The following is a 27,469-nucleotide window of genomic DNA, read 5'->3' as shown; positions in this document are numbered from 1 at the left end:
AACAAAACTAAACAGCCTTATTGATAACAAAATAATTTACGAAAACAACTTGACCGACATGAATTATGAACAACAACCACTGTACTACATGTTTCTGGCTTTAGAATGGGCATTGGCACATAAACAATGTGGTGGCCATAAACCCAACCCTCCCAAATGAACCAAACCTTAAGGACAACACATCGCAAGAAAAAACTGTAAAATATCAGTTGCAATTCGCGTCCCTAAAATTATGGGTACGGTGCACAATAATCACTTACATAAAAACAATAGACACAAATCACTGAAATAATCGCACTTACCGAAAGCTATTTCAAAGCTAGTGAACATGTAGACGAACCAGTGGACATAGACGGACTGGTAAACATGTAAACAGACGGGCGAATGTGACAGACTTATTGACAAACATTCACATATAGACAGACCTGCAGTTGGGAATGTAGGAAGACCAGGGGAAACGCTAAGGTACGCTTTACGCACACCCAATACACGCTTTAAGCTCGTTGTGCACACGATACAGATATGATTGACAGGTGGAATGCATCAAAATTACTAGCGTTTTGGTAGCGTGCATGATTTTTTTTACCTCTGCCGACGTACGTCGGATCTATACGTTGATGTGTGAAGCCGGTATTACATTATTTAAACCACTAAACAGGCAATGTCAGTTTCTAATTCTTATGCACAACAAAAGTAATATAAGACAATACATCTTTATTAAACAATTATCTAATATATATATAATGCCAAACAAGCATTTGGGTTTACGATTGCATTTCTTTTTTTAAAGAAAGCAACTTGTTCATTGTATTCTTCAAAATTGATATAACACAATTAGTTATATCTGAATTCTTAAAAATAATTAAAATTGTAAATATTATGACACTTTATACTGTTTAAACTTTGAACAGATTTATTATGTGATAAGTACCCAAATTGCACCTATTTCGACAGTTTTTTCACCATTTTTTTTAAATGATCAAGACAACAATTTCCATTGTGTTTATTTTATAGCTGTATCCTTCTTTATTATATAGGTACACCAATTTGAATTTTAATCCTTATTGAGTCATAGAAAAATGGGTTGGAATCGACCTCCAAAGTATCCATGATTCCATAATGAGGAGTACCCAAAATACCCAAGAATTATAAGGAGTACCATGCTTAAATTCACATCATTAAAAAACGAATAACAGATGTTTTGATTTATTTTTTCAAATATTTGTAATAATTTGACATTAGTACAAGCTCACTATTCATTTTTTTAAAGATGGATGTTTGTAACATTTTTTTTTTTTCATTTTTAAAAGATGACTTTTGGTGAACGTTGCATGGCAATGTTTCGTAAATTTTTCTTTTCCAATGAAAGCTTCATCTGCTGATATAAATTGTGAACATTTAGTGTATATTTGAATATATTCACCTATTTTGTAAGACATGCATAAAGTCAAATAATCCAAATACACAAATTGTTTAGACTCAAAGACAACTTTTAATAATTAGGAGATAACTGTATTGTATTTTAAGCTCCGACGGCATCAATTGGGGATTTGATGGTCGCAAATTAAGTTTACTGGCGACGCGTTAGCGGAGACAGTAAACGGGTATTTGCGACCATCAAATCCCAAACTGACGCCGTTGGAGCTTAAAATACAATATTGTTATCTCTATTCTAATGAAACTGACAGAAAACAACGTTAAAACATGTATTTAAAATCTGTCAAATGACGTCTGCGCTTGCGCGTACGTTCCATAGCATCAATTGTTAATTGATGCCATGTACAAAAGTGACGTTATCCAATCAAAAAGAAAGTTACAAACGTTGTTGCATTAGAATTTCTGATCTGTTTATTTTGAATAGGTGAAATTTGGGTACTGGGTGCAATTTGGGCACCGTTCACGGATCTTTTCAGTTTTAAAGATTCTGTTATCTTGTGTTTTTTAAAGCAAGTATTATATTCTGATTAATACACAGAATTATCTTTAAGGGAAAATAGAGAAAAGGCAGAATGATATTATAACTGATATAATTGAACTACCATTTAAGCAAAAGAGTGAATATATGAAACATTTAATAAAAGCAAATTGTGAAGAAATATTATCAATATTCTTGTCAGATGACACAGTGCAGTTATCGTCCTTTGAATTTTGTTGTCTACAAATATAGTCCCTAATGTGCACAGTGTATAATTTGCAATTTTTTTTCTAACACTTTCCAAATCTATATCTTAATGTTTTATGTATGATATATTAAGTAGAGGGTAGGAGGTTGGGGATATTTTTCTTCAGTGGTTGAATAATATGTTAAAAAAATTTTGGATGGTGAATTTTAATGTAAAGTTGATGTTGTTCAGATAAAAAAGGAAAAAATTAGTATGTCTGAAGCTGTCAAACTGAATGATAGACTCCATTAACATAGACTTGGCCACAATTTGAGTCGAGTGGGTAAGACTTTTCTATAATTTGATATTATTTGTCCCAAAAGAAGTACACTACACTGTTAAACTCTTATTGAGACAGAGCTGAGGTGGGATTCTTTTTTAACTTGAATTTATTGTACAAAAGAAATGCACATGAAATAATTGTGTTCTTGGGTCTTATACAAGTGTATTAAAATGTAACTGAACAAATTAAAAATGATTTAAAACAAAGTTTGAGTACTATAAATTCAAAAATTATTGCCAGCATTGATTTTTGCAATCTTGTGATTTTAGACTAAAACTAGAACACACCCATGATATCGCGGGTCCGTGACTGAATTAAAGTATATAACTATGCGCAAGCATTATTTGAGTATTAGTATTGTCATCTGATAAAGTCATGCTGATTATAAGATACACAGTTTTCTCTGCTTTCAAATCTTTCTGTTTGAACCCGTCGAACTGGAACTTATCAATTATTGGTAATATTAATTATTTGGAAAACAAAAGGTCCTGGAATGGAGTATTTTTTAATCAACAGCATTGTCCTATATTAGTTATAAATAAAGTTGAATTCTTTGATTCGCTGTTTTACGTCATGCCCAGCTAACAAATTGAAAACTGTACCTATACGCCTTATTTTTAGTCCAGATTTTTAGTATTCGTATTGTTATCTTAGAAAGTCTTACTGATTAAAATACTACAATAGGTAACAATTCGACAATTTAGTAGTGTCAACCCTGTGATTATGACCCGCGTATATAGCATATTAATCCTGAAAACACCGCTGTTGGTGCGCCTGTCAGATGCGGAACGTACCGCGAGATAAGGTAATAGGTAACAGGTGAATATACTATTGGTATCGGTATCGGACTCGACCCGGAACTTCTTAATTATTGGCAATATTAATTACGTGGGAAAACAAAAGGGCCTGGAGTGGTGTAATTTTTAATCTACACCTTAGTACTATATTAGTTATATATAAAGTTGAATTCTTTGATTCGTCGTTTTTACGTGATGACGGCTGACAAATTGGACCTCGTAATTTAAGTATTATAGATGTGATTTGAATTTTTGCGATATTGAGAAAAATCCTTTTTAATTCTTAAAAAAATTAAAACATTGCAATAATTTCTGAATTTACAGTAAATAGATATTAGTAGCATTAGTGAAATAAAGATTGTTAAAGCACTGCAGACAAGAAGGTTTCACAGAATTTTTTGATAAACGAAAATGATCACACCAAAATAGTCACTAAAATTTAGTGTTCTGTTTAATTTTCTTCACAATGGGGATAACTGTATTGTAATTAAAGCTAGGCAACAAGCAGGACTCGAACCAATAACATCAGTTGACCTACAATGTGAACTGCTCCCCCCCAGTGAAATCTGAAAGCTGAATAATCACACTAGCACTATAGTATATGCCTATTATATGTGAAAATAAAATATGCAACAGCAATAATGGTTTTTAAGTGGGTTGTGAGAAACACATATATACATTATTATATATAATGCTGATGTGAAATTACTTGTCCAAAACCCATGTTACTGCAATACCTTTTAATTGTTCTCTTATCTCAGGGCTGATTGTAGGTGTGCTCTTAGACCGTTGTCTTCCACATGCTACTGCAAAAAGCAAACTTGATTGTGCAACCATAACACACACACAAAACATCATACAAACACAAAACAAACATGTAATAGCACTATAAACTGTCTGCATAGTATTTCAGAAATTGCTATAATAAACTTCTTTGCCAAAACGTTTTTTGGAACTGATTTAGTTGCCTTCCAGACACTGAGTATGCTTTGAAATGATTCCAGAAGGCTTGTCATATACACATACTAAAATTAAGTATGTTTGAAGAATAGCTAGTCTAATTTGCCACTGTAAGGACACCCAAAAAGGAGTTTACAGATATTTTATACAGAAAACTGTTTTTCTGATAACTGAAGTATAATTTGTATAGCCTACATATACCAGTAATATGGATTCATTTATTTTCTTTGGTACATGTACTAATTTTCATAGATTGAGGAAAAACTGCAATTTATTGGATATTTGATTTCATGGTTTTGCCAAAGTCTGAATACAAGCGTAAGAACAATGAACTGTACTTGTTTTTAAAATTTAAATTTATGGTTTACCTAAAGCAAGGAAATCCACAAAAATTGGTATCCCCAAAAATAATAATGAATCCACAGTATCATACAGATACAATGACACATGACACAATCTTATTTCAATGGCTACATTATGTTAGTATAATAAAAAGTTTATTAGCCAAGACAGAAATCTAATATTAGATTGTTGGTTTGTTATGAAGTTTGAAGAATAGAATTATATATAAACATTAGGTAGAATGTTGCACTGAAATAAGATGAAAAACACAGAAAAGCATATAATCTTATAAATAGCGCTGAATACGGACAAATGATTTCTATTTATTACATGTACAGCATAAATAATTCTTGCTGATTCAGGAATTTCTCAAAACTTTTCAGGTCAATTTTATTGAGAGCATGAAAAAAATGCTTGTGATGTGAATGCATTTGCAGAAAACGCTATACCTCCACCATAACTGATACAGACCACTTAATGAACTATTTGTGTATGCCAAATATTCTAATGTCTCCTATCTTGGGTATATGGCATTGCATGATGGGTAATTTTGTAAGTCTTCCTTTTTATTCAGATTAATTTGTCATTTAATTAAAAAAAAAAAAACATTTTGTCATCAAAATATTGTACAACAAATATCATGGCTAACTAAAATCTGAAATTTGGATTTCAGCAAATTACTGAAACTACTTCAGATTCTGGGTATTTTAGCCAATGTTACGTTAATTCTGAACATTTTAATACTATAGTGTTGTCAATTGCTCTGATAGTTAAGTATAAAAGGTCAATGAATATCTGCACACACAAATAACTCATTAGAATCACATGTAACTTCAAGGCCGTAGCGCATGTCTTTTTAAAGTGAGGCATTTCGCCGAGCGGAGCAAAATTTTTGGGCCCTTTTTTTTAGGGGGGTTCGGATGCATGAAACGGAAGAAGCTTATTTCAGCATTAATATCTATAATAAAAAAAAAATATAACAGAAATGCGTTTTTTTTATTAGCTAGCCTAGTAAGTAAGAAAACGAGTTTCAATATTAAAGTTAATCTCTGTTGGTAAACCAAAACTTTCCGATTCTCCTGTAACCCGTACTATTAAAAAGCTTCAACACACGTTCTGATGTATATATATATATATACTTATCTCCAACAGCAAGTTATAAGCTTCTAAAAGACCAGAACATATTATAAGCATCAATTAAGATACATTTATTATACATAATCATTAACCATAAGAATATGTACAGAGAAGACTAGACCAACATTGTTACTTAACCAGATGTTTGACGTTCTAATGTCACAAGTTATCTGTAAACATGTAAACATTCCGCTGGAGGACATGTCCACCTATTTGGACACATTATTCTACCAATTTTTAAGTCATTGGTCTAACCCACCGTTCGGGGTTCGAACCCACGGCCTACCACAATAGAATCAATGGAACACGCTAGCATACAACCAAACAATGCTAATAATAATAATAATAAAAAAGAAACACGAAAAAAATATTTTCAAACAATACCAAAAATATAGTTCATACTTTTATCAAGGATGATTTGTACAAATCCTTGCTTTTATTAAAGATAAATAAAAATCATGAATTGCTTTATACGTTAAAGACTTCCATATAAAAGGCGCTTCATGATTTTGTTTAAATCAATTATAAATAATCCTTATATTTTTTGGTCAATGAATTATTTTATCGATTTGCATTTGCGGCATGTTTGTTTTTCAGTGTGTAAACATTGGTAGATTCAAAAATAAACCAAGAAAGTTATAAGCCAGCATACTTATTGGGGGGTGTTTCAACTTTTTTTTTCTCTTAAAGAACCCGTCTTCAACCAGTTTTGTAACGACATAAATAAGATTTGTTTCAATTTTTGTATTTTGATTTGTAATCGGGACACTTATTTTGTTTTACCGTCACCGCTATGGTAAAATAATTATATTCAAAATAGCTGCTGCAGATTGGAAACACTGTATGTAGTGTGCCGGTAGATAGTTTGAAACTCGAAACTCGCATATTGATAATGTAAAATACATGAAATTAAAAAAAATGACACTTCTAAAGTTTGATCGTCGTTTCAAAAGTGAGGCATTTGCCTCATTTGCCTCCATTACGCTACGGCCCTGAACTTACAGTGTAACAATATATAACCGGTATCATGACATTGCTAAATTTGTTTTGGCTAAACTAATAAAGGGGTAGGAGGATGTTTTTTGGGGGGATATCAGGATTTGTTTTAAATTTTTGCAATAATTCAGGATTTACATTTATTGGGACTTCAGGATCCTGGAAAAAAAGTTTTTTCTTCTTCTGAAATCAAGATTTAGCTTTTATTTTTTACAGAGGATTACACCCACCTCCCCATTAATGGTTGTCAATTTTTCCATCAGATGGTCAACAGCATTTACTATCAATATCAATAGCTTGAAACTTTGGGTTAAAATTTTGAAAACTGATTTTCCTGTGTGAAATTCTTCATCATTATTTGATTCAAGTATGACCAGTGACATTTTAATAAATTCTCCCTTGAGACAGAAAAAATCTTTTCATATTTGTAAAATCCAATCTTTTCTGAAAATAAAACTTTCTTTAGATAATCCAAGATATCTTGATGGTAGGAAATACATTGTTACACTCTATAAATTCTACTTTCTGTTAGCTATCTGATCCATTTTCATCCCCCCCCCCCCCCAAAAAAAAATACAAATAATTACACCTGAAATAAGTTTGTCTTACCTGGCGTTTTTGCATCATCATAAGGATTTTCACCATTTACTTGGCTCTGTGTATTTAGGTAGGAATGATCCGAAGTGTTAGGACAAGCAGTAGGCTGAGGGGCTTGATTAATTACAGTTCCAACACCTATATAGGATATACCATTTATACAATATGTAAAATATTAGACATAGAATATGAAGCTCAAGAGCTGAGTTATTAGAAATATTATAGAGTGGTGAGTTTTCATGAAAGTTTAACTTTTATTTCATCTCACAAGAATAAAACAAAATCTTGAAAACCCTTCTTTCCTTTGTAAATTTGTAGTTTCAAGAAAATAAAGACAAAAAACATTGCAAACTAATTTGGTTCGAAAATAAGTGTAGGTAAATACACCACAATACAATATTTTATTGTAATGAATACAAATATATACCAACAACATAGAAAATATGCTTAAGAAGAGAGAAAAGTAAACTAGAGGTTCTTAAGAGCCTGTGTCACTCACCTTGGTGTATGTGCATACATGTATTAAACAAAGGAAATAGATGGATTCATGACAAAATTGTGTTTGATGATGGTGATGTGTTTGTAGATCTTACTTTACCGAACATTCTTGCTACATACAATTTTCTCTATCTATAATAAACTTAGCCCTTTAGTTACAGAGGAAAATATTTTGTACAAATTTACAAAAATTAACCAAATTAATGAAAATTGTTAAAAATTTACTATAAAGAGCAATAACTCCTTAAGTGGTCAAATGACCATTTTGGTCATGTTCACTGATTTGTAGATCTTACTTTGCTGAACATTATTGCTGTTTACAGTTTATTTCTATCTATAATAGTATTCAAGATAATAACCAAAAACAGCAAAATTTCTTTAAAAATTACCAGGGGGGGGGGGGGGGCAGCAACCCAACAACCTGTTGTCCAATTCATCTGAAAATTTCATGGCAGATAAATATTGACTTGATAAACAATTTTAACCCCTTGTCAGATTTGCTCTAATTGCTTTGGTTTCAGAGTTATAAGCCAAAATCTACATTTTACCCTTATGTTCTATTTTTAGCCATGGTGGCCATATTGGTTTTAGGCCGGGTCACCAGACACATTTTTTAAACTAGATACTCCAATGATGATTGTGGCCAAGTTTGGGACAACGATTGACGACGGACGCCAAGTGATGAGAAAAGCTCACTTGGCCCTTTGGGTCAGGTGAGCTAATAATAAATATAGTGATGCTTGCTCTAAGGATTAAATAAGTTTCTTTTGTCAAAATATTCCCAAACAATATGGTAGAATGCCTTTTGAAACCTTCAAACAATTTCTTTTTGTAACGCGACAAGGTTTTGCTCAAATAATTATCTTGCATAGCATACAGCAAAAGTAAGCTTTAACCAATAAGGCAACTATTCTATTCTAATTCCAGTAACTTTCAGTTATATTGTTTATAAGTAAAGCTAAATATTCATTGGACTTCAGTTTAAAAAATATCAAACATTTTGACCTTTTTCTCTTTTTAAATATTAATTGAAAGTTCAGAAATTATAGTGTGCAGTTGTAATTGCAATTATTAAAATATCTAAACAAGTGCAAGTTTAATTATTGAGGATTCAGAAAATGCTGCATATAGATAAAATATCTAAATTGAAAATGTGAGGTTCTGTTTGGCAATAACTATCGCATAGCAATTTTCGCAATTATATAAACATTGCAAAAATTACAGAATTTAGAGTAATAGTATTTCATATAATTATCGTTTAAAAAAGGAAGGTTATTAAAATTGTGCAACAAAATTTACAATTGCATGTAATAGATTTATATTAATACTTTTATTAAATGTTATTATATAAATAACACATAGCTGAGAGGGTGATAGAGCAGATTGTTACCCGAGAAAACATTGTCAACCGCGGCGAAGCCAAGGTTGACAATGCTTTTTAGAGGGGTACCAATCTGCTCTATCACCCTCTCAGCTATGTGTTATTTAATTTATTATACTGAATGTCCTATCATTATTGTCTTTTACAGATTAGTTGTAATTTAAAAGCATTTTCTAAGATGTCACCTACATAACAATGTTACGGGTAATATAAAAAACAGCAAAAGTTAAGCAAGATAGAACTTAAGCATTGTATATAATTACTTGATGTAAATTCGATTCACTTTCCTTTAAATTGTCGATTTTTGATTGGTCTAGACGAGAGGGTAACATTCAAAAGAATTGTCACCCTCTCAGCCATGTGATAGAGTAAATTAACACCCTCGTATTATCCAATCAAAATATGGCATTTTAACGTGGAGTATAATAATATAAATTGGAAAGCATGACCTACTCAAATTAAAAATGAATTTATATACATTGTATACAATCTCTCCAAAGTAGTATATTGTTAGAGTGAAGGAAATAAGTAATCTTACAATTATAACAAGTCTTTTTTTTTTAAAGCCATACAGTTTCTAACATCCTGAGATCAAATTTAATAAAAATAAGCAGAAAATTTCAAGATACATTATTTTTTTTCCGTTTAAACAGAACAAACCTGTCAATTGTTTTTGTGGCGTTGTACTTTCTATTTTCTTCTCAAATCTAGATGCTATGGAAGATACACCTCCTGGGTGAGAATCATCAATTACTCGTCCATCGTCAGTTTTTTCTGGTTCAGGGTCCAAAGATACACTTTTTCTAGCAGGTTTAAGACCCATTTGTTGTGGAGACGGAACAGAAACAGACTTTGTGACGGGTGATTTTTGTGCTGATGTCATGATTGCACCCTTTGATGGATCTGGCTTTGTAAAGTCAGTTTTTCTGAGACCTAACTGTTGTGGCGTAGGACTATCAGCCCCAAAGTTATTTACTGGTTGAAAGGTTGGTGTACTGGCTACATGTTTTACAGATGGAGGTGGTGCATTTGTAACAGCTGAAAAAATAATTCATTTGTGTATATTTTTTCTTGTGAAATTAAAGGTCAACCTCTTAATTATGAAGCCTACAACTTTATAGCTCAATTTTTTTTCCAACTCCATGAATAAAAAATAAATGAATTAGACTATCAGTAAAAGAAGCATAACAGTACCAGTGGTACACCTAGTGCCCTTTCTGACTTAAAGTATTAATTCTAAATTCTAGATCTTTTTTTAATTTCGTTGAATTGTTTTATGATAATGTACCTTTCATTTCCAACACTGGGTTGAGTTTAGCAGTTTGTAGTTGTTGAGCCAAATTTGGCACTGACTTAGCCCTCTCATGTCGTGGTGGTGGAGGTGCTAAAATAAAGAAAAAAATAGTTTACACAGTTCTAAAAGTATTCAATAAATAATACTATTCTTAGCTAAAGAAACGAAAGACTTTTGTTTGTACTTATTTTTCTTATAACATTTGCTTTCCATTATGTATGTAAAGTTTTTCAAGCATTGTTGTTTTTATCTATCATTTTTTTTACTTGAAAACTAAACTAAACTAAAGTCTAAAAAAGTTTGTATTACTCACATAACTATACTCAGTGCATATATAAAAAGCTTACTCATGTCAAAATGAGTATAAAGCATGAATTGCAATAATTATTTCTAAATTTCTACATCTAACTTATGCTACTGTGGATTTATTTATTTTAGTGTGTATCAATTTTCGTGGATTGAGGAAAACTTGCATTTTCATGGATGTTTGATTTCCTGATTTGGACAAAGACTGCATACCACCTTGCAGAAAATTTGTATTTCATTAAACATTGAAATTGTGGTTCACTCTCATCCATAAATTCCACGAAAAATTGGTGTCCATTAAATAACAATGAATCCACAGTAAGTGCAAATTATCAGCAGTTTACAAAGACTCCATTTTCTAGGCCAAAAAGGTTCTTTGTTGTCCTCCTCTCTTGATTACTTACCAGGTGGTATTATTGGCTCTTCGTTGACATATGATATTTTGGAAATAGGTTGGTGTGGTGCTGGTGGCGCAGGTATAACTGGGTTTGGTACAGGGGGTATAGTTGATCGTGGTACAGGGGGTGCAGGGTGTAAGGGGGAGTCTTCTTCTACTTCTTCTTCTACAATAAAATGTCAAGCTATATCTAAAATCCACAGTACAAATATTGTTTTTCTAAATTTCAGCATTCATTTTTCTGTGACTCAATAGAAACTCAAATAAATATTCCCTCCCTTGACTCAAATTTTTGTGAACAGCTCATGTTGTTAAGATACAAAATATCAGAATATTTGTGAAGAAAGATGGTGGTCTCGTATTCTTTCATCTGGTATAACATTGACTAACTAGTCTCAGACTCTAAGTATCAAAAACAAAAAAACCTTTATTATGTTTCATTTTTATTCTGAGAACAATCCCTTACCCTTATTAGTTATAATTTGTGATGTGATCTTAGAAAATAAATGTTTAATCAGTATGGATTTATATTTTTGAATAAGGTTTGTACTTTGTGGATTGTTGTAACAGATATCTATGTGCATTTAAATAAAAAAGTATAGAAGAAAGTATGCAAGCAGATGTAGACTATAAGTCAATGAAACAGCAACTTAACAATACACAAAAACTAAAACACAAAAATATTGCCCACAACAAGCCTTTTGGCCCTGAATTTTGTCAGTGAAATATTGCCCACAACAAGCCTTTTGGCCCTGAATTTTGTCAATGAAATATTGCCCACAACAAGCCTTTTGGCCCTGAATTTTATCAGTGAAATATTGCCCACAACAAGCCTTTTGGCCCTGAATTTTGTCAGTGAAATATTGCCCACAAGCCTTTTGGCCCTGAATTTTATCAGTGAAATATTGCCCACAAGCCTTTTGGCCCTGAATTTTATCAGTGAAATATTGCCCACAACAAGCCTTTTGGCCCGGAATTTTATCAGTTAACAGTCCTTTTTGTTTGCACTGCAAGTTTCTTGTGTTAAAACTTTAACTATTTAGGTTTTTTTTTGGTGATATCCATTTTATGTGTCTCTGTCCTCCTTATACAACCAGTCATTGTGTTATTGTTCAGCATGGTAAAAAAAAATGTATTCTTGTCTTTCATTTTAGCTAATGTGCTTTGTCTATTATATGCCTTTTTGTGTTTCTTTGTTACATATGACATGGCTCTGTACTTATACATCCCTTCAGTATGTTATTGTGCTTTGGTAAACTTAAGTCTTTCATTTTTCCTAATGTGCTTTGTCTATGTGCCTTTTTGTGTTTCTTTGTTACATATGACGTGGCTCTGTACTTATACATCCCTTCATTATGTTATTGTGCTTTGGTAAACTTTAGTCTTTCATTTTTCCTAATGTGCTTTGTCTATGTGCCTCTTTGTGTTTCTTTGTTGTATATTGTTGTTTTTTTTTGTCATAAAGATTATAACACAATGTTGACTACTGTACCCTAATTTTTGAAATTTTTACCTATAATGTGTGTTTGTTTTGTTCACACATAGTTGTCAATATGATGCGACTGTCATACAAGTGAGAGGTTTAGCTAGCTATAAAACCAGGTTTTATCCACCATTTTCTACATAAGAAAATGACTGTACCAAGTCAGGAATATGTCAGTTGTTATCCATTTGTTTCATGTGTTTGAGCTTTTGATTTTGCCATTTGATTACAGACTTTCCTTTTTGAAATTTCCTCAGAGTTCTGTATTTTTCGTTATTTTACTTTTTACATATGAAACCTTTGCATGTTTTAAATGAACATATAGAAAACAGCTAATCTTGTTAATCTAAGACCAAAATCAGGTATACTTCCATTATTGAAGAACAAAAACATCTAAGAGGTGATTACACGGTCTTTAAAAATAGACAAGGTCTTTTTTTCCGATATATACATCTGATGACCCTTAGTCTAAACAAATCTTGTTTTAAGCGCAGATATATAAGGGTTTCACATGTCAAGTTCTAAATGGCCCTAATTCTAATGAAGAATAGTTTAAAGTGCTGATACGTCAACTAAGGGTTTAATATGTCAAGCACTGAATTGTCCTAAATGTGTAGAAGGCTGGCTTTAAGCGCAGATATTGGAACATAGAGTTTCAGTGATCTCTTACCTTGTCTTTGTAGATCTTGTAAATTGATATAATCCTCAGCCCTAGCAGGTTCATCAAATGGGTCTATTGTTTTATCAAACATATCTATAGCAGCTGAAGATAAGATAAATATTGATATATATCATTTCAGTTTTATAATTATTAACAACATATGACAACCAGATGCTTCGCAGGGCGTAGCTTTATAGGACCGCAGAGGTTGAACCCTGAACGGTTGGGGCAAGTATGGACACAACATTCAAGCTGGATTCAGCTCTAAATTTGGATTGTGATTAAATAGTTGACACAGCATAGGTTTCTGACACAGAATGAATGTGGTCTAATAAACATAAAATTTGGTTTTTGGCTTTGAGCAATTCACTATGCTGTTGAATATTAATCCTCTCAAAAATATGTTTGAAGAAATTTTCTTTATATTTATGAAATCTGAAATGAGAAAAATTGACCCCCCCCCCCCCCCCCAATTTTTTTTCACATCCCATTCCCTTATTCCAAAACTGATCTCAATTCAAATTTCTAATGGAGTTTGCAACAATAACTACTCATTTAAATACATCATAAAATATTAAAATGTTAAACAAGTGCTTGTTATCACTGAATGGTAAAGATTGTTTTAATTTATCAGTTGGTAGTAAAAGTGAATATACATTGTATATTGTATAAAACAATGATTTAAGTTGATTCAACTACTATTCTGGACAAAGAAAGATAACTCCAATTGAAAATTTCTTGCTATTGCTCAATATTTTGCAATTAGATATTTTTTGCTATTGCGCAATACTGTGCAATTGAAGATTTCCTGCTATTGCGCAATACTGTGTAATTGAAAATTTCTTGCTATTGCACAATACTGTGCAATTGAAGATTTCTTGCTATTGCTGAATACTGTGCAATTGAAAATTTCTTGCTATTGCACAATACTTAATATAATAATTTTGGATCCTGATTTGGACCAACTTGAAAACTGGGCCCATAATCAAAAATCTAAGTACATGTTTAGATTCAGCATATCAAAGAACCCCAAGGATTCAATTTTTGTTCAAATCAAACTAAGTTTAATTTTGGACCCTTTGGACCTTAATGTAGACCAATTTGAAAACGGGACCAAAAATTAAGAATCTACATACACAGTTAGATTCGGTTATCAAAGAACCCCTATTATAATTTTTGATGAAATCAAACAAAGTTTAATTTTGGACCCTTTGGGCCCCTTATTCCTACACTGTTGGGACCAAAACTCCGCAAAATCAATCCCAACCTTCCTTTTATGGTCATAAACCTTGTGTTTAAATTTCATAGATTTCTATTTACTTACACTAAAGTTATGGTGTGAAAACAAAGAAAAATGCTTATTTGGGCCCCTTTTTGGCCCCTAATTCCTACACTGTTGGGATCTCAACTCCCATAAATCAATCCCAACCTTCCTTTTGTGTTCATAAACCTTGTGTTAAATTTCATTGGTTTCTATTTACTTATACTTAAGTTATTGTGCGAAAACCAAGAATAATGCTTATTTGGGCCCTTTTTTGGCCCCTAATTCCTAAACAGTTGGAACCAAAACTCCTAAAATCAATCCCAACCTTCCTTTTGTGGTCATAAACCTTGTGTCAAAATTTCATAGATTTCTATTTACTTAAACTAAAGTTATAGTGCGAAAACCAAGAAAATGCTTATTTGGCCTCCGTGTTAAAGGCTGTACATTGACCTTTAATGGTTTCCTTTTTTTAAATTGTTATTTGGATGGAGAGTTGTCTCATTGGCACTCACACCACATCTTCCTATATCTATTATTTGGGCCCTTTTTGGTCCCTAATTCTTAAACTGTTGGGACCAAAACTTCTAAAATCAATCCCAAACTTCCTTTTGTGGTGATAAACCTTGTGTTTAAATTTCATAGATTTCTATTTACTTAAACTAAAGTTATAGTGCGAAAACCAAAAGTCTTCGGACTACAACGACGACAAGGAGGCAGAAGACGACGCCAATGTGATACCAATATACGACCAAAAAATTGAAGCGGTCGTATAAAAAAACAGTTGTTTTTAATCATTTTAAAATATTATAGACTGATTCATACACAGGTAGTTATTTATTAAAGCCGTGGCAATGAAACCTGAATGTTCTTTCAGGCGCAAGCAATACTTGTTTTTCTGACTCCTTGACATTGTTTTAAAGAAAACTGTTTCAAAGCTTCATTCTATTGACACACTTATACTTTTAAAATAAATCTATTTGTTGATAGTAACACTTGAAACCTCAAAATGAAGTAAACACAGTAAAAAAATCACCACAACACCACCTTTGGAACACTTTTGACAAGAAATTTGAACAGAATGTGTTCAAGTAGAACAATTTTTAAACTTCATCAGTAACTAATTATTATGCAATTTCATACCAAATATCAGTTAAGGGAGTTCGCTTCTCAGTTTCAAAGTAATTAACTTTTCTAAACACTAGTTTATATTGATAGGGAATTAATAAATGAATCCAAAGAGCAAAAAATATATATAGGTCACCGTGCTTGTTTTCAAGATATAAGCCCTTGAAATTTTGGCGGGAAAATATTCTCTCTTGACTTTTCATAGCTTTATCATTGACAGGTTGAAGTTCTCAAAAACTGTTAAAAAGTAATTAAAATTTTATAAGACTTTCACAGATGGCTTATCATTATACATGTAAAAGATTTACAAAAAGAAAAATGGGGGTCACCAGACAAATTTTTTCAAGGCATTCAAATGAATAAAACCGGAGGATTCCGAAAATCTGACATAAAATCCAAAACATGACAAGCCAGCTTCCTTAAATACCTGTTAGGAGAGTTGACAAAAAAAAAGAAAAATATCAATATAAGAAAATATCTGTTGTAAGCATGGCCTAGACTTTCTAAAGCTTAGCCCATTTAAAATAGACTCATGCAATGCTGAAGTTCTACATTGCAAGACACCTACACCTGCTTCTTAAATGTTTACACTCACAACTATTAAGCTAGATGGACAGACAGAGAGCAAAATATGCAAAAGCTGACAATTCCCCTTTATGTCGAGATGAGCTAAAAAGGATTTGGAAATCATCATTCTTAATGTCTTCATGTGACAATTTCCGATTATTGTAAATTCAGAAATAATTGAGAGGTTTTTGTTAATTCCGATAATGCATTTGAATGAGTTTCACAATAATAATAACTCCCATTCTGATATCTGATACTTATCACCTTCCCTTTGCCCTAATCACTCTGCTTAGTGAATCAGTAGTTATTGTGTCTTGCCTTATAATGACATAAGCAGGCATTATCTGCAACGCCACATTGTGTGAGGAGACGTTACAAAGATTGCTTTTGTCGCTATAAAACTGTCTTAGGAATGGGGAAACAAACCAGTAAAAGAACTATAAAAAGATTATCTGATTTTCTATAGATAGTTATCATAAAATATATACCGCTTTACACTTTGTAATATTTTTGCTCGTTTAATGTGCTCACTTGCGAAAAAAATTAATATAGTGGCTTGTGACTGATATTTAAAGATATCAATGTGAAGAAAAGCTGAAATCTAGACATATATCTTAATGAAAATTATCCCATAATCATAGCAATTAATCTCCAATTTTTGTCCATTTCACAAAGTCCCAATCAAAAATGCATGCAATAATTTCTAAATTCATAGTATTAAGGTCAATTTAATCATCTGGCATCTTTTGTAAAGTCGAAAAACTTAAGTACGTTTTAATTATATCATGTAATTTCAATGGGTCTAAAAATTTAAAACTTATTATAATAAATAGAGCAACTTCTATTATAAAAAGGATTTTACAAAATAAAGAAAATATATATAAATGTTTATAGTATAAAAAGCAATGTCTCAGTAATGTTAATAATATGCAGTTTCTTATGTTCATGATTAAAACCTCTAAATATATACTGCATATAATATAATGTTTATTATTGAAAATTAAATGGTGATGATAGATGCAGACCAAGATTTTTATTTCAAAAGACAAAGGCAAACACCACATTGCTTTACCTAATTAATCTTTTTACAATTGTGTTTGAAGTAAAAACATTGCCTTCATATTGTATTGCGTAAAATAAATTACATAACCTAACATGTAAATTGGACATATGTAAGTGAAGAGGCTCTTTTTCACATTTATTCATGTAAACCTTGGTCTGCCACCATTTTTTATACTGCGGATTCATTTTTTTGAGGGGCTGTAGTTTTCATTGACTTCATTGATAAAGCTGAAGCACTAATTCGAGTTTTCAACAAAATAGACTGAAGTTTTGTTTGCAGATTTTGTCCACAACTAAAAAGTCAAATATCCATGAAATATATTTTTTTCTCAATGCATATAATTGCTCATTGTTGAAAGCCGTATATGACCTATAGTTGTTAATTTCTGTGTTATTTTAGTCTCTTGTGGAGAGTTGTCTCATTGGCAATCATACCACATCTTCTTTTTTTATACACATGAAAACAAATGAATCCACAGTATACATCTATATCCACACAGATCATACTATACAAGATAACCCCAATGACAAACCTGCTGCCTTGATGTTTGTTTGGATATCATCCAGTGATGGTTTCCCTGCTCGTACTTTATAATCACTAGCGGCTCTTGTTGTGTTGTATGAATGGCGTGCTTGCTGGTAAGGAACTACAGGCAAAAATAGCAGCCATAGATTTATGGGTTGATATTTTGAAATTAGGCAAAGCACACCAAATAAATAAATTCAACATAAATGCAATTAGAATTACCAAAATTTAAATAAATATCAATATTTAGTTTTTAAAATTTTGAGTGTTTAATATATTGCAATTAGTTCATTTCACCCCTTCTAAACATTGCATTTATTTTGAAATCCATCCATAGCAGACTATATGAATAGTTTGCTATAGCTGTAAATAATGAGCTAAACATATACATACAAGTAGCTAAGTTGTATTGTAGGCAGGGATTTAAAGATATCTTCTCCTCCATGTGCACATGCAACATAAATAATGTAAATTTTTTTTGACATTCTAATCTTTTTATTTTTAAAAGCACAGATGTCGAATAAAGTTGTATCATTTAAAACAACCATGCATGTCATATACATAAAATGTTGACACAGGGATATGTCTTGCCAAAGTAAAACGGTTTTAAAGACCATGACAAATGGGATGGAGCCAAATGAAATGTGCCCATGGTAATACAAGTATCATGACTTTCATATGTGGTTACCATTGAAATTGCATGAACTAACTTTAACACCTGTTGAAGCTGTCATAGCTGGAAACACCATTCCTAAGCTTGTCTCCATGACTTTTTTAAGGGACAAACATATCAATATAGTATTTTCTCCATTCTACTTTTTTTAACTAACATTTTGACAAACCATTTGTTTTGTTGACTGGTTTTTTCTCAAGGAATCAATTTTTTGTCATAATTTTCCTTAACATTTATGTCATGATTTGAATGCAACTAAATGTTGTTCTGGCAGAAAATATGTAATTTGCTTTTTCTCTCTCAATTACTCCACATATATATTATTGAAGTATGACTCATATTTTCTGATGACAAAATAGGATAACAAATTCATCATATGAGCATTAAATTTTAAAGACATAATTTTTTTTTTGGCAAAATGGAGGAAGAACAGCAAAGAAACTGAAAATGTGTCACAAGGTATGGCATAACCAAATGAAGCTTGATTCCATATTTAAAGAAACTATGACTCATAGTTTTTAGAAAAAATTTGACTGATTTAGGTTCTGGACAGACGGACAGTCAGAAGTTTTAAACAAGTATGTCCCTTTTTCAAAATGGAGTAAAAAGTTATTTTAAAGGCTTGACATACATTTAAATGTCTACGGATATATATAAGAATTGTTTGATTTGGAATGTATCCTGGCATTTAATACTGTAAAAGGAGAAATGTCCATTGGCTTTTAACTTGTGGATATATAATTTCCATGAAATTGAAACTTAAAAAACAATTTAACTGACATAAAATATTAATTCATAGATTTATTATACAAATCTATCAAATTGATATATTTAAAAATTATATTCAAACTAAGCTTTGCAGGTAAAATGAGTTTTCAAAAATAAAATCTATGTAATAATTATCTATATAAAAATAAAAATATGATGAAGCTTGTCAATTAGACGAACTATTCACCAGAAACCAAAGGAGCATGGTGTAAACAACAATAGATAACTGTATGGCCTTCAACAATGAGCAAAACCCATACCATATGACAAGTCATTTGTTTCCTTTTGCTCAATAACAACACCCTTCTTCATCATTTGGTCTCTGGTGGAGAGTTGTTTCATTGGCAATCATACCACATCTTCTGATTATTATATTAATTGCTCCTGCATGACAAAATCTACAGCCATTTGACAGTTTTTGGCATATATTACTAGCTAGTAGAAAAAAAAATTAAAAATAAAAAAAATGTGGCAATTGAGTATACTTTGTGCTGGTATGTAGTACAGTGACCAAAATAAGTTATATCAAACTAAAATCTATTCTATCCTCATAAAAGTTAGAACAATAGAATATGTATATACCAGAACTTTCTTCACTGTAACTTGCTACAAATATACACAAAACACCCTTGCATTGATGCATGTAGTAATTATTGTTAAAATACAACCCATTCCATTTCATAACATGAAATATTAATATTAAGTGTGAAAATTTGACAAAAAGAAGAATGCCTTCTATCTAATGGATATGGTAAAAAAAATGGTCATAACTTCATTTTCCTAAATATTTATGTCATGATCAAATGTGACTTCCATAAGGGTTGTTCTAGCACAAGATGTATAATTTGCTTTTCCTCAGTCACTTACCTCTCATATACAATATCGAGGTATTATTTGTAGTTGCTGATTAAAAATAGGATGAAAAGTTCATATTTGGCAATAACATTTTAAAGACAGGAGTTGTCCCCCCTTTTGTAGTGGCAATAACATAACAAAGAATTATACAATTTCTGGCAAAGGACCTAAAGTGCATTATTGTTCAGTGTCATTCCTTTACATGCAATTGTCATGCTACCTGACCCAAAATCAAATATCTAGCTTTCCACATGCTTTATTTACGATTGAAGAATCTTCAAAATTTGTACTCACATGAATTATCATAATCATCATCTACTGCTGTTATTTAAATGTATCAATTTTTTTTAAATTGTGCAAAAACAATAAAAGTATGGGAGATTGGTTTAACTCTTTATTCAATTCTATTGCTTTTAAAATAAGGAGATACAGTTGATAAGTAAAAAAATTACTGAATGTTCACGTTTCGGAGTTTCTTGCAAAAATCTCTATCTTTAATTTGGGCTGCAATCATTTTCTTTTTCACATAATTTATAAAAAAATCAAATTAAAACAAACAGAAATTAATCCAAGGACTAAAAGTTATTTTCATGGTCAAAATATTCAACATGTAAATTCTTCTACCGTATATACATTTTTTTAAATGTTATCTTGGTCTTTTTTTGTTTGTTTTCTATTTTGATTAATATGTTGTAGGGTTGCTTTTACACTGGTGTATTAATTTTTTTCCAGATCTTTGTATGGTCTATTGTAAGAACTTACATTTGGCAGTTGAAGGCGTCACAGTTTTGAATCCTTGACGCTGTGGTCTGGACGGAACTGGTTCTTCATAATCTAAATGAAAAAATGTACTACTATTTATTTCAATATAAGTCAAAGGGTATCAGCTTTCCAAAAAAATTGGCAGGATGCTATGTATCAAATCCAACTTTAAGAAAGAATAGTTTTAATTGCATCTTTAATAACTTTTCTTGGTAACCATATTTACTATCAAATCATTTATATCATAAACTCAACATATTCAACTGTTTAGTAATGAAAGAATATTATCAAAATCCAAAGCTAAATTTCTAATTTTTTTAAATTCTCTGTTGTTTTGCAAGTATTTTTGTCTTTATTGTCAATTATTGTGAAAAGTAATTTAGTTTCTTACATTTCAATTTTATTTTTTTCTCGATTGTAAGTAAAATATATTTCAATATCTTCAAAGAGATGAGTAGAATATTTTCTCCTTGTTATTACACAGTCTTGATTTAAAGACCATAGGTACTTTCACAACACAAAACAATTAGATAACTCACTAATGAAAAGTATGGTCACTAGTTGAAGTAAAAACTATGTTTTACTATTTAAATAATATTACCAGTCTTTATATATATATATTTATATAACCACTATCCAAAGTGTGAACCCAGACCATATCCATGAGAAAATATTTATGTACAGTAATATTTGAAAAAATACAGGTTTGAAAAGTACATGTAAAGATCTATTCTAAAAAAAAATGAAGCATGACTCCTAAAAGATGTTTGCTATTACTGCAAGGCATGTGTAAATGGCTTAACAAAATCAAATTCAGTTTTATACAGTGACAAATAACAGCCATTGCTTTACTTAAATTACTTATCACTTACGTAATAGAGATCATTCAAAGAATAATTTTAGGCTTGAGTTAGGTCTTGGTTAGGGAAGGCTTTTAGGATAAGGAATTTTGTTCTAAGATTAAGATTAAGATTAAACAGTAAAGAGTTAATAGTTGGCAGATTGTTATATTCATTTTAATGCATAAACTTTTTTTTATCACCAGTCAGTTAAATTTAAGCATTGAATATGTGAGCAACCTTAACATCAATATTGTTGATTTTTTAAAATCATTTTGGCAGGGTATTTTCCAGGAACTTAAAGTGATCATGAAAGAATCAATTTCCAGGTTTAGAGAATTGGCAAATACAGCTCTTATTTGAGAGTTTAATACGTAAGAGAAGGTCCATTAAAGCATTACTCGAAGTGTTATGTGGTCCAAAGGATGGCACTATACCATGAAAAGATTCAATGTTATGGTATGGTAAATCTCAAAAATCACACCTTTGGGCCAGGTGAGCTAAAAGCAGGTGCACGAAATTCATATCCTATTAAAAAATTCTGTGCTAGTTTGGTGTAATAACAAAGTGTGAAACAGACAACACAAAAACAAGATAACAGACATGATTCCTGTGTGTTATCTCAGCTAAAAATTGGTGATGTTATCAAATGCTTAGGTTAAAAAAATATCCTCTAACCAAACAACCTAGATAAAAAAAATAACTTACGAGAAGACCCTAATGTTCAAAGAAATATATAAAAATAAGCAATACTGTATAGAAAGCCTATCTGCAACTGTAGAAACTCCATGCAAAGTAACCCAATCAATATTAAAATTATAGTAAAGGAAAGGAAATGTTCGATCTTGTACCATTAAAATTAATATGAGGCATAAAGCATTTTACCTATGTTCAGAGAAATTCTGAAAAATATTTTATATAACCAGTCATTTTTGGGGACTTTTTGCTAAACTTCATTGTATACAGAACCTCATACTGGAGAATATTCATAGTTAAGAAAAAGTTGGTGGTATGTATGTTTTTAATCAGAACGACTGTTTTATGAATGCCTATATACATTTTGTATTTTTCTATTCATGATGGATAGATATTTATGTGAAGTCATGGATTCCTTTTTTTGCTGTCTTTATAAATTGATTATTTGTTTACACTTAATTAACAGTGTACTAAAAATCAAATAGAAATGATATTACCTTCCATGACATTAGTCACAGGGGAGATAACTATCTCATTTTTAATGTGCATATATTACAGTATATCAGTAATTATCATACATGAATCAGTATCCAGATACAAAAGACCTTTTTCATATAACCGACTTTTAACTCTAGAATATATAACTTTTGGTCATGTTACCTTACTTGTGGTAAGGCATTCTGATAACTGATTCTGTCAAGTAGAAACACCTGGAAGCAGTAAAATCAAGCTTACAATCGGTGCAATTTGGTGGCAAAAAAATACTTGTTTTATGTTTTCTATACACAACAAAATCTTGTGAAAACATTTAATTTCCCCCCAAATTGCCTTAATTGTAAGCTTGATTTTACTCTTTAAGATGCTCTCACTTGACAGAGCACCACATTGACCTACCACAGAGTCAGCTATATGAAAATAGTCTATTCAATAACAAATACCCATAGAGTTGAATGACACACAAACATTACCTGGTGGTGGTTCATTCAGAATGTCTGCCACTGTATCTGTATAAAACAATGTCAGTGGGTTAGAAAAAGCAACAGAAACATGCGAACACCTAATAATTATAAACTCAATTGCTATAAAGGGGTAGCAGATAATTTGAAGAAATCAGTTTTTTTTTGTTAACATTTTTATTTGTTATTCTTGTGAAATGTATGATAATTTACATAAAGGTCAAAGGGTAAATGCCAAGGTCATATCAGTAAATGTCCATCAAATTAAAATTTTCTGTTGTCATGTAACATTTCCCCTTTATAGCATCCTATTGAGTAGATCAGTGCTGAGTTGAGTGTATTTCAAAAATATAAAAATGTAAATATACTTCACCAATGACAGCAGTGATCTACCAGAGAACAACATTTGCCTTCTTTTACATTATAGGACCCTTACTATATAGGCCTATTCCAATATCTTCCTCAGTTCTTACTATAACCATAATACTTAACCTTTATTCAACCCTAAACCTAACTTGACCTAATTTATAATTGACCCTTGCAATATCTTCCCCTTTAACTAAACTTTCCCTAAACATAACCTTAACCCTTATCTGCACTCTTTCCCTTTTTCAATCTGGCCATAACTTATTCAAAAACCTAAGTTAAATATAACTCTACTCCTTACCATAACCTGATTCAAAAGCCTCTAGCTCAAATAGAGCCTTTACCTTACTTGAAACCATACCCTGATTTGAGTGTCACAGATGATTCTTTACCAAACCCCTACCTGAAACCAAACATTATTTATGGCTTTGAACCTAAACATAAAGAGAGTCTAAAATTTCCATACTTAATCACTAGCCCCAAAGTAATAGGTCCTCTAACATAAAAGAAGGCCACAACATATTATACTATGGATTTATTTAATTTATGGTTACCAATTTTTTGCTTCCATGAAAATATTCAATTTTAATCATAATTTATACCAATAATATCAGCTTAAAAGTATTTCTAGATTCATGCATCTAAATTGGTAGGAATAAGTATCCAATGAATAAAGAAATCCATAGTATATGTAATAGTGAAAACACAATAAGACTATGTTACTGTGTTAAGTCAAATCATTTAAACTAAGCTTTTCTGTAGTGTATCTCTCACCTTCTTTTTCTGTTAAAAAATATTCAATACATTCAAATTCATTACAGTTATTCATGTTTTATGAAATACTTGATGTGTTTGCATTTTTTCCCTAAATATTTTTCTGGTATGAATATTAGTGACTATTTTCTTCTGTAGAATATAATACTGCATTATCTTATAAATTTGTAAAAATTGTAAAGGGAAAGGTTTTGCAAATATGAAATCTTAAAAGTAAATGCTCACAAATTAACAGCATCAAAAGGGACATTTTCCCCCCGTTTAAAATCAGTTTTTACAGATAATAATGTCCATTGCATGTTGCATACCTGCAGGTTGTAATCTTCCAGTATTATATGGGTCTTCAACCATACCAAAGTCACTCAAGCGATTAGTGGTTAGAGGGTTTGTACCATAAGTTCCTGATGTGGTCACAAAGTAATTCATTACACTGGTTAAATTTCTCATTGCCTCATGCTGTAAAAGAGATCACTTATATCAAAATAAAAATTAAAAGTATAAAAAGAAATTGCTAACTGTTTCATAGAAACAATGAGTCTTGGTTGCGAATTCTGCAGTTAGAGTGAAAGTTTAAAAAAATTCTTCAGATGCTATTTCTTCAAACAGCAGAAGTTTCATTACATTTGCAGAAGGTTTGACAAACTTACATAAATAAAAGGCCGTTAGTTTTCTTGTTTGAATTGTTTAACATTATCATTTCGGGGCCTTTTATAGCTGACTATGCGGTATGGTCTTTGCTCATTGTTGAAGGCCATACGGTGACCTATAGTTGTTAATTTCTGTGTCATTTTGGTCTCTTGTGGACAGTTGTCTCATTAGCAATCATACCACATCTTTTTTTTTATATTATTCATGTCTGTAAAACTTTAAATAGATTGACCCTAAATGCTGACAGTATGGAAGGTATGTCATATTTCCACAACAAACTGTTGCTGGATTGACATAAATATGAAACTGTTTATTCAAAAACATTATTTTATATATACCAGTATTTTCAATCAACTTTTATTTGAGCAAGAGTTAATTCCCTTTGTAGCCTTTGTTAGTTTAAAAAGAAAAGTCAAATCTCTCAAAATTGACCAATATTTTGAATAGTATCATAAAATCAACCAATCTATAGTTAAATCTATTTTTTCAGTACTGATGATCTTGCCCTACTGGTATTTATATAGAGTTTTGAGCCAATAAAGAAAACAAATAGACCAGTTTAGACAGGTACAATACAGGAAAAGTCACTCCAAAATACATCAGTATTACCCCTCAGTAAGCCATAATATTGCTAATGAGTTGCATTAGCATATATAAAGTTTTTTGACAGGAAGTCGACCAACTTCTGAATTGACAACAAAAAATGCACTATTTCAAAAGAAATGTTAGTATTGGCCCATTGTACAGATCCACAAATCTCAAATCTATATTTATACCAGGGCAAATACAGAAACACCCTGTTATAACACTATCAATACTAACTTGATTTTCAACTTTGATCTTGTAGCCTCTCTCAACACGTATAACTTCATAATGTTCTATAGAAGACCTCCTGAAAGTAAATATAGACTTTGATCATTTGTGATATGTTCTGTTTTGTTAGAAAATTCTGCTAATAACAAAGCAAGATTTCTTAACCTTTCACAATACTTGATATAAGGACAATTTTGTATTGCTGAAGCTTTTGGTTTTAATTGTTTGTCAAGCATACACTTATTTTCTTTTATATTGACCTCATCCAAACAGAAATTTACTTTCTACTAACTAAACAAAGAAGGAAAATTCATGAATCTGATTTCATTGTTGAATACTAGCACCATTTTTAGTGAAAAATTCTTCATTTTCCATAAAAGATCCAAAATGGCAGCTAAGTTATTTAAATTTTGTACATTGGTAAATTCAAGATTTCTTTTTAAATTAATCAGTCTTTATCAATGTATTATATGCTGTCATAAAAATCCTTCAATTTACAATTTGTCACTTATCACACAGCATTCAAATCAAACAATAGTGCTGTGTCATAATTACATATATAATGACAGCTACAAAATTCCTGGATCCTGATTTGTATTCCTAGATGACTATTTCTAAATGTCTAAAGAACACATATTTATTTTTCATAAATTGTTTTGTTATTTATTAATTTCTCAATTGATTTCTTTCATATTATGATGTATGAGCCTTCTATAGCCTACTATAAAGTATATTTTTTTTTATCATTGTTTTATGTTTTACTGTAGGCTATAACTGCTTACATCCACTTCATTTGAACTTTGGTATTTCATTGTCTCATTGGCAATGATACCACATCTCCTTACTTTTATATACTTTACTTCAGCTAAAGACAAACATACCCTTGTTTCACAAGTCTTTTACTTATAACATAACTGCCATCTTGTTTGAACCTGTTGCTTTCCCTCATAAGTGTATCACCATATTTTCTTTCTGCTGCTATGGCTAGGTATGATTCAGCCTTTTCTCTTGTACAAGCCTCAAAGAACCAACTGAAACAAACAAATAAATCCATTTTCCTATGGCTTGTGCTTGACTGTTTTTTAAAGATATTATAATTTTTGTATATTTAAGCCTGTGCAACCAAGCAGTCAGTTCGCGTCAATTTGTTAATGTCTGTTTGGTGCAATGCTAGGAAATATATTATCAAATTATCTAGTGTAAAATAACTTCCACTGTCTGCCTCTTCAAGAAACAAGAATGTGTCCATAGTACATGGATGCTCCATTCTCAATTTCATTTTCTCTGTTCAATGGACTGTGAAATTGGGGTCAAAACTCTGAATTTGGCATCAAAATTAAAAAGATCTGACATATAAAATGGAACAAATATGTGTTTTAAGTTTCAAGTTGATTTGACTTCAACTTCATTAAAAGCTACCTTGACCAAAAACTTTAACCTGAAGAGGGACAGATGGACGAACAGAGGGACGAATGGAGGGA

At 31.2% G+C, this 27,469-nt stretch overlaps 1 protein-coding gene across 17 annotated transcripts in view; it reads right to left on the bottom strand.

Annotated features, from left to right (window-relative positions):
- The window catches only part of LOC139520113 (uncharacterized), a 62,700-nt gene that overhangs the window by 11,187 nt on the left and 24,044 nt on the right, over positions 1-27,469 (bottom strand). Inside the window, exons 7-19 of one of the 17 annotated variants that reach the window (XM_071312560.1) lie at positions 26,870-27,019; positions 25,998-26,067; positions 24,836-24,983; positions 23,400-23,435; positions 20,897-20,968; positions 20,429-20,455; positions 17,846-17,959; positions 13,304-13,396; positions 11,158-11,316; positions 10,442-10,537; positions 9,814-10,191; positions 7,287-7,412; positions 3,980-4,048 (exon numbers count right to left, since the gene is read on the bottom strand). In XM_071312560.1, coding sequence (XP_071168661.1) covers positions 3,980-4,048; positions 7,287-7,412; positions 9,814-10,191; positions 10,442-10,537; positions 11,158-11,316; positions 13,304-13,396; positions 17,846-17,959; positions 20,429-20,455; positions 20,897-20,968; positions 23,400-23,435; positions 24,836-24,983; positions 25,998-26,067; positions 26,870-27,019 — 1,538 coding nt within the window. Of the gene's footprint in view, positions 1-3,979; positions 4,049-7,286; positions 7,413-9,813; positions 10,192-10,441; positions 10,538-11,157; positions 11,317-13,303; positions 13,397-17,845; positions 17,960-19,861; positions 19,886-20,428; positions 20,456-20,896; positions 20,969-23,399; positions 23,436-24,835; positions 24,984-25,997; positions 26,068-26,869; positions 27,020-27,469 lie in introns of all 17 variants that reach the window. The other 16 variants (XM_071312563.1, XM_071312562.1, XM_071312564.1 and 13 more) reach the window with 16 other exon arrangements.

This window comes from Mytilus edulis, chromosome 4 (assembly GCF_963676685.1).
Source record: "Mytilus edulis chromosome 4, xbMytEdul2.2, whole genome shotgun sequence".
Lineage (NCBI taxonomy): Eukaryota > Metazoa > Mollusca > Bivalvia > Mytilida > Mytilidae > Mytilus > Mytilus edulis.
This window is presented reverse-complemented; position numbering and strand designations above follow the sequence as displayed.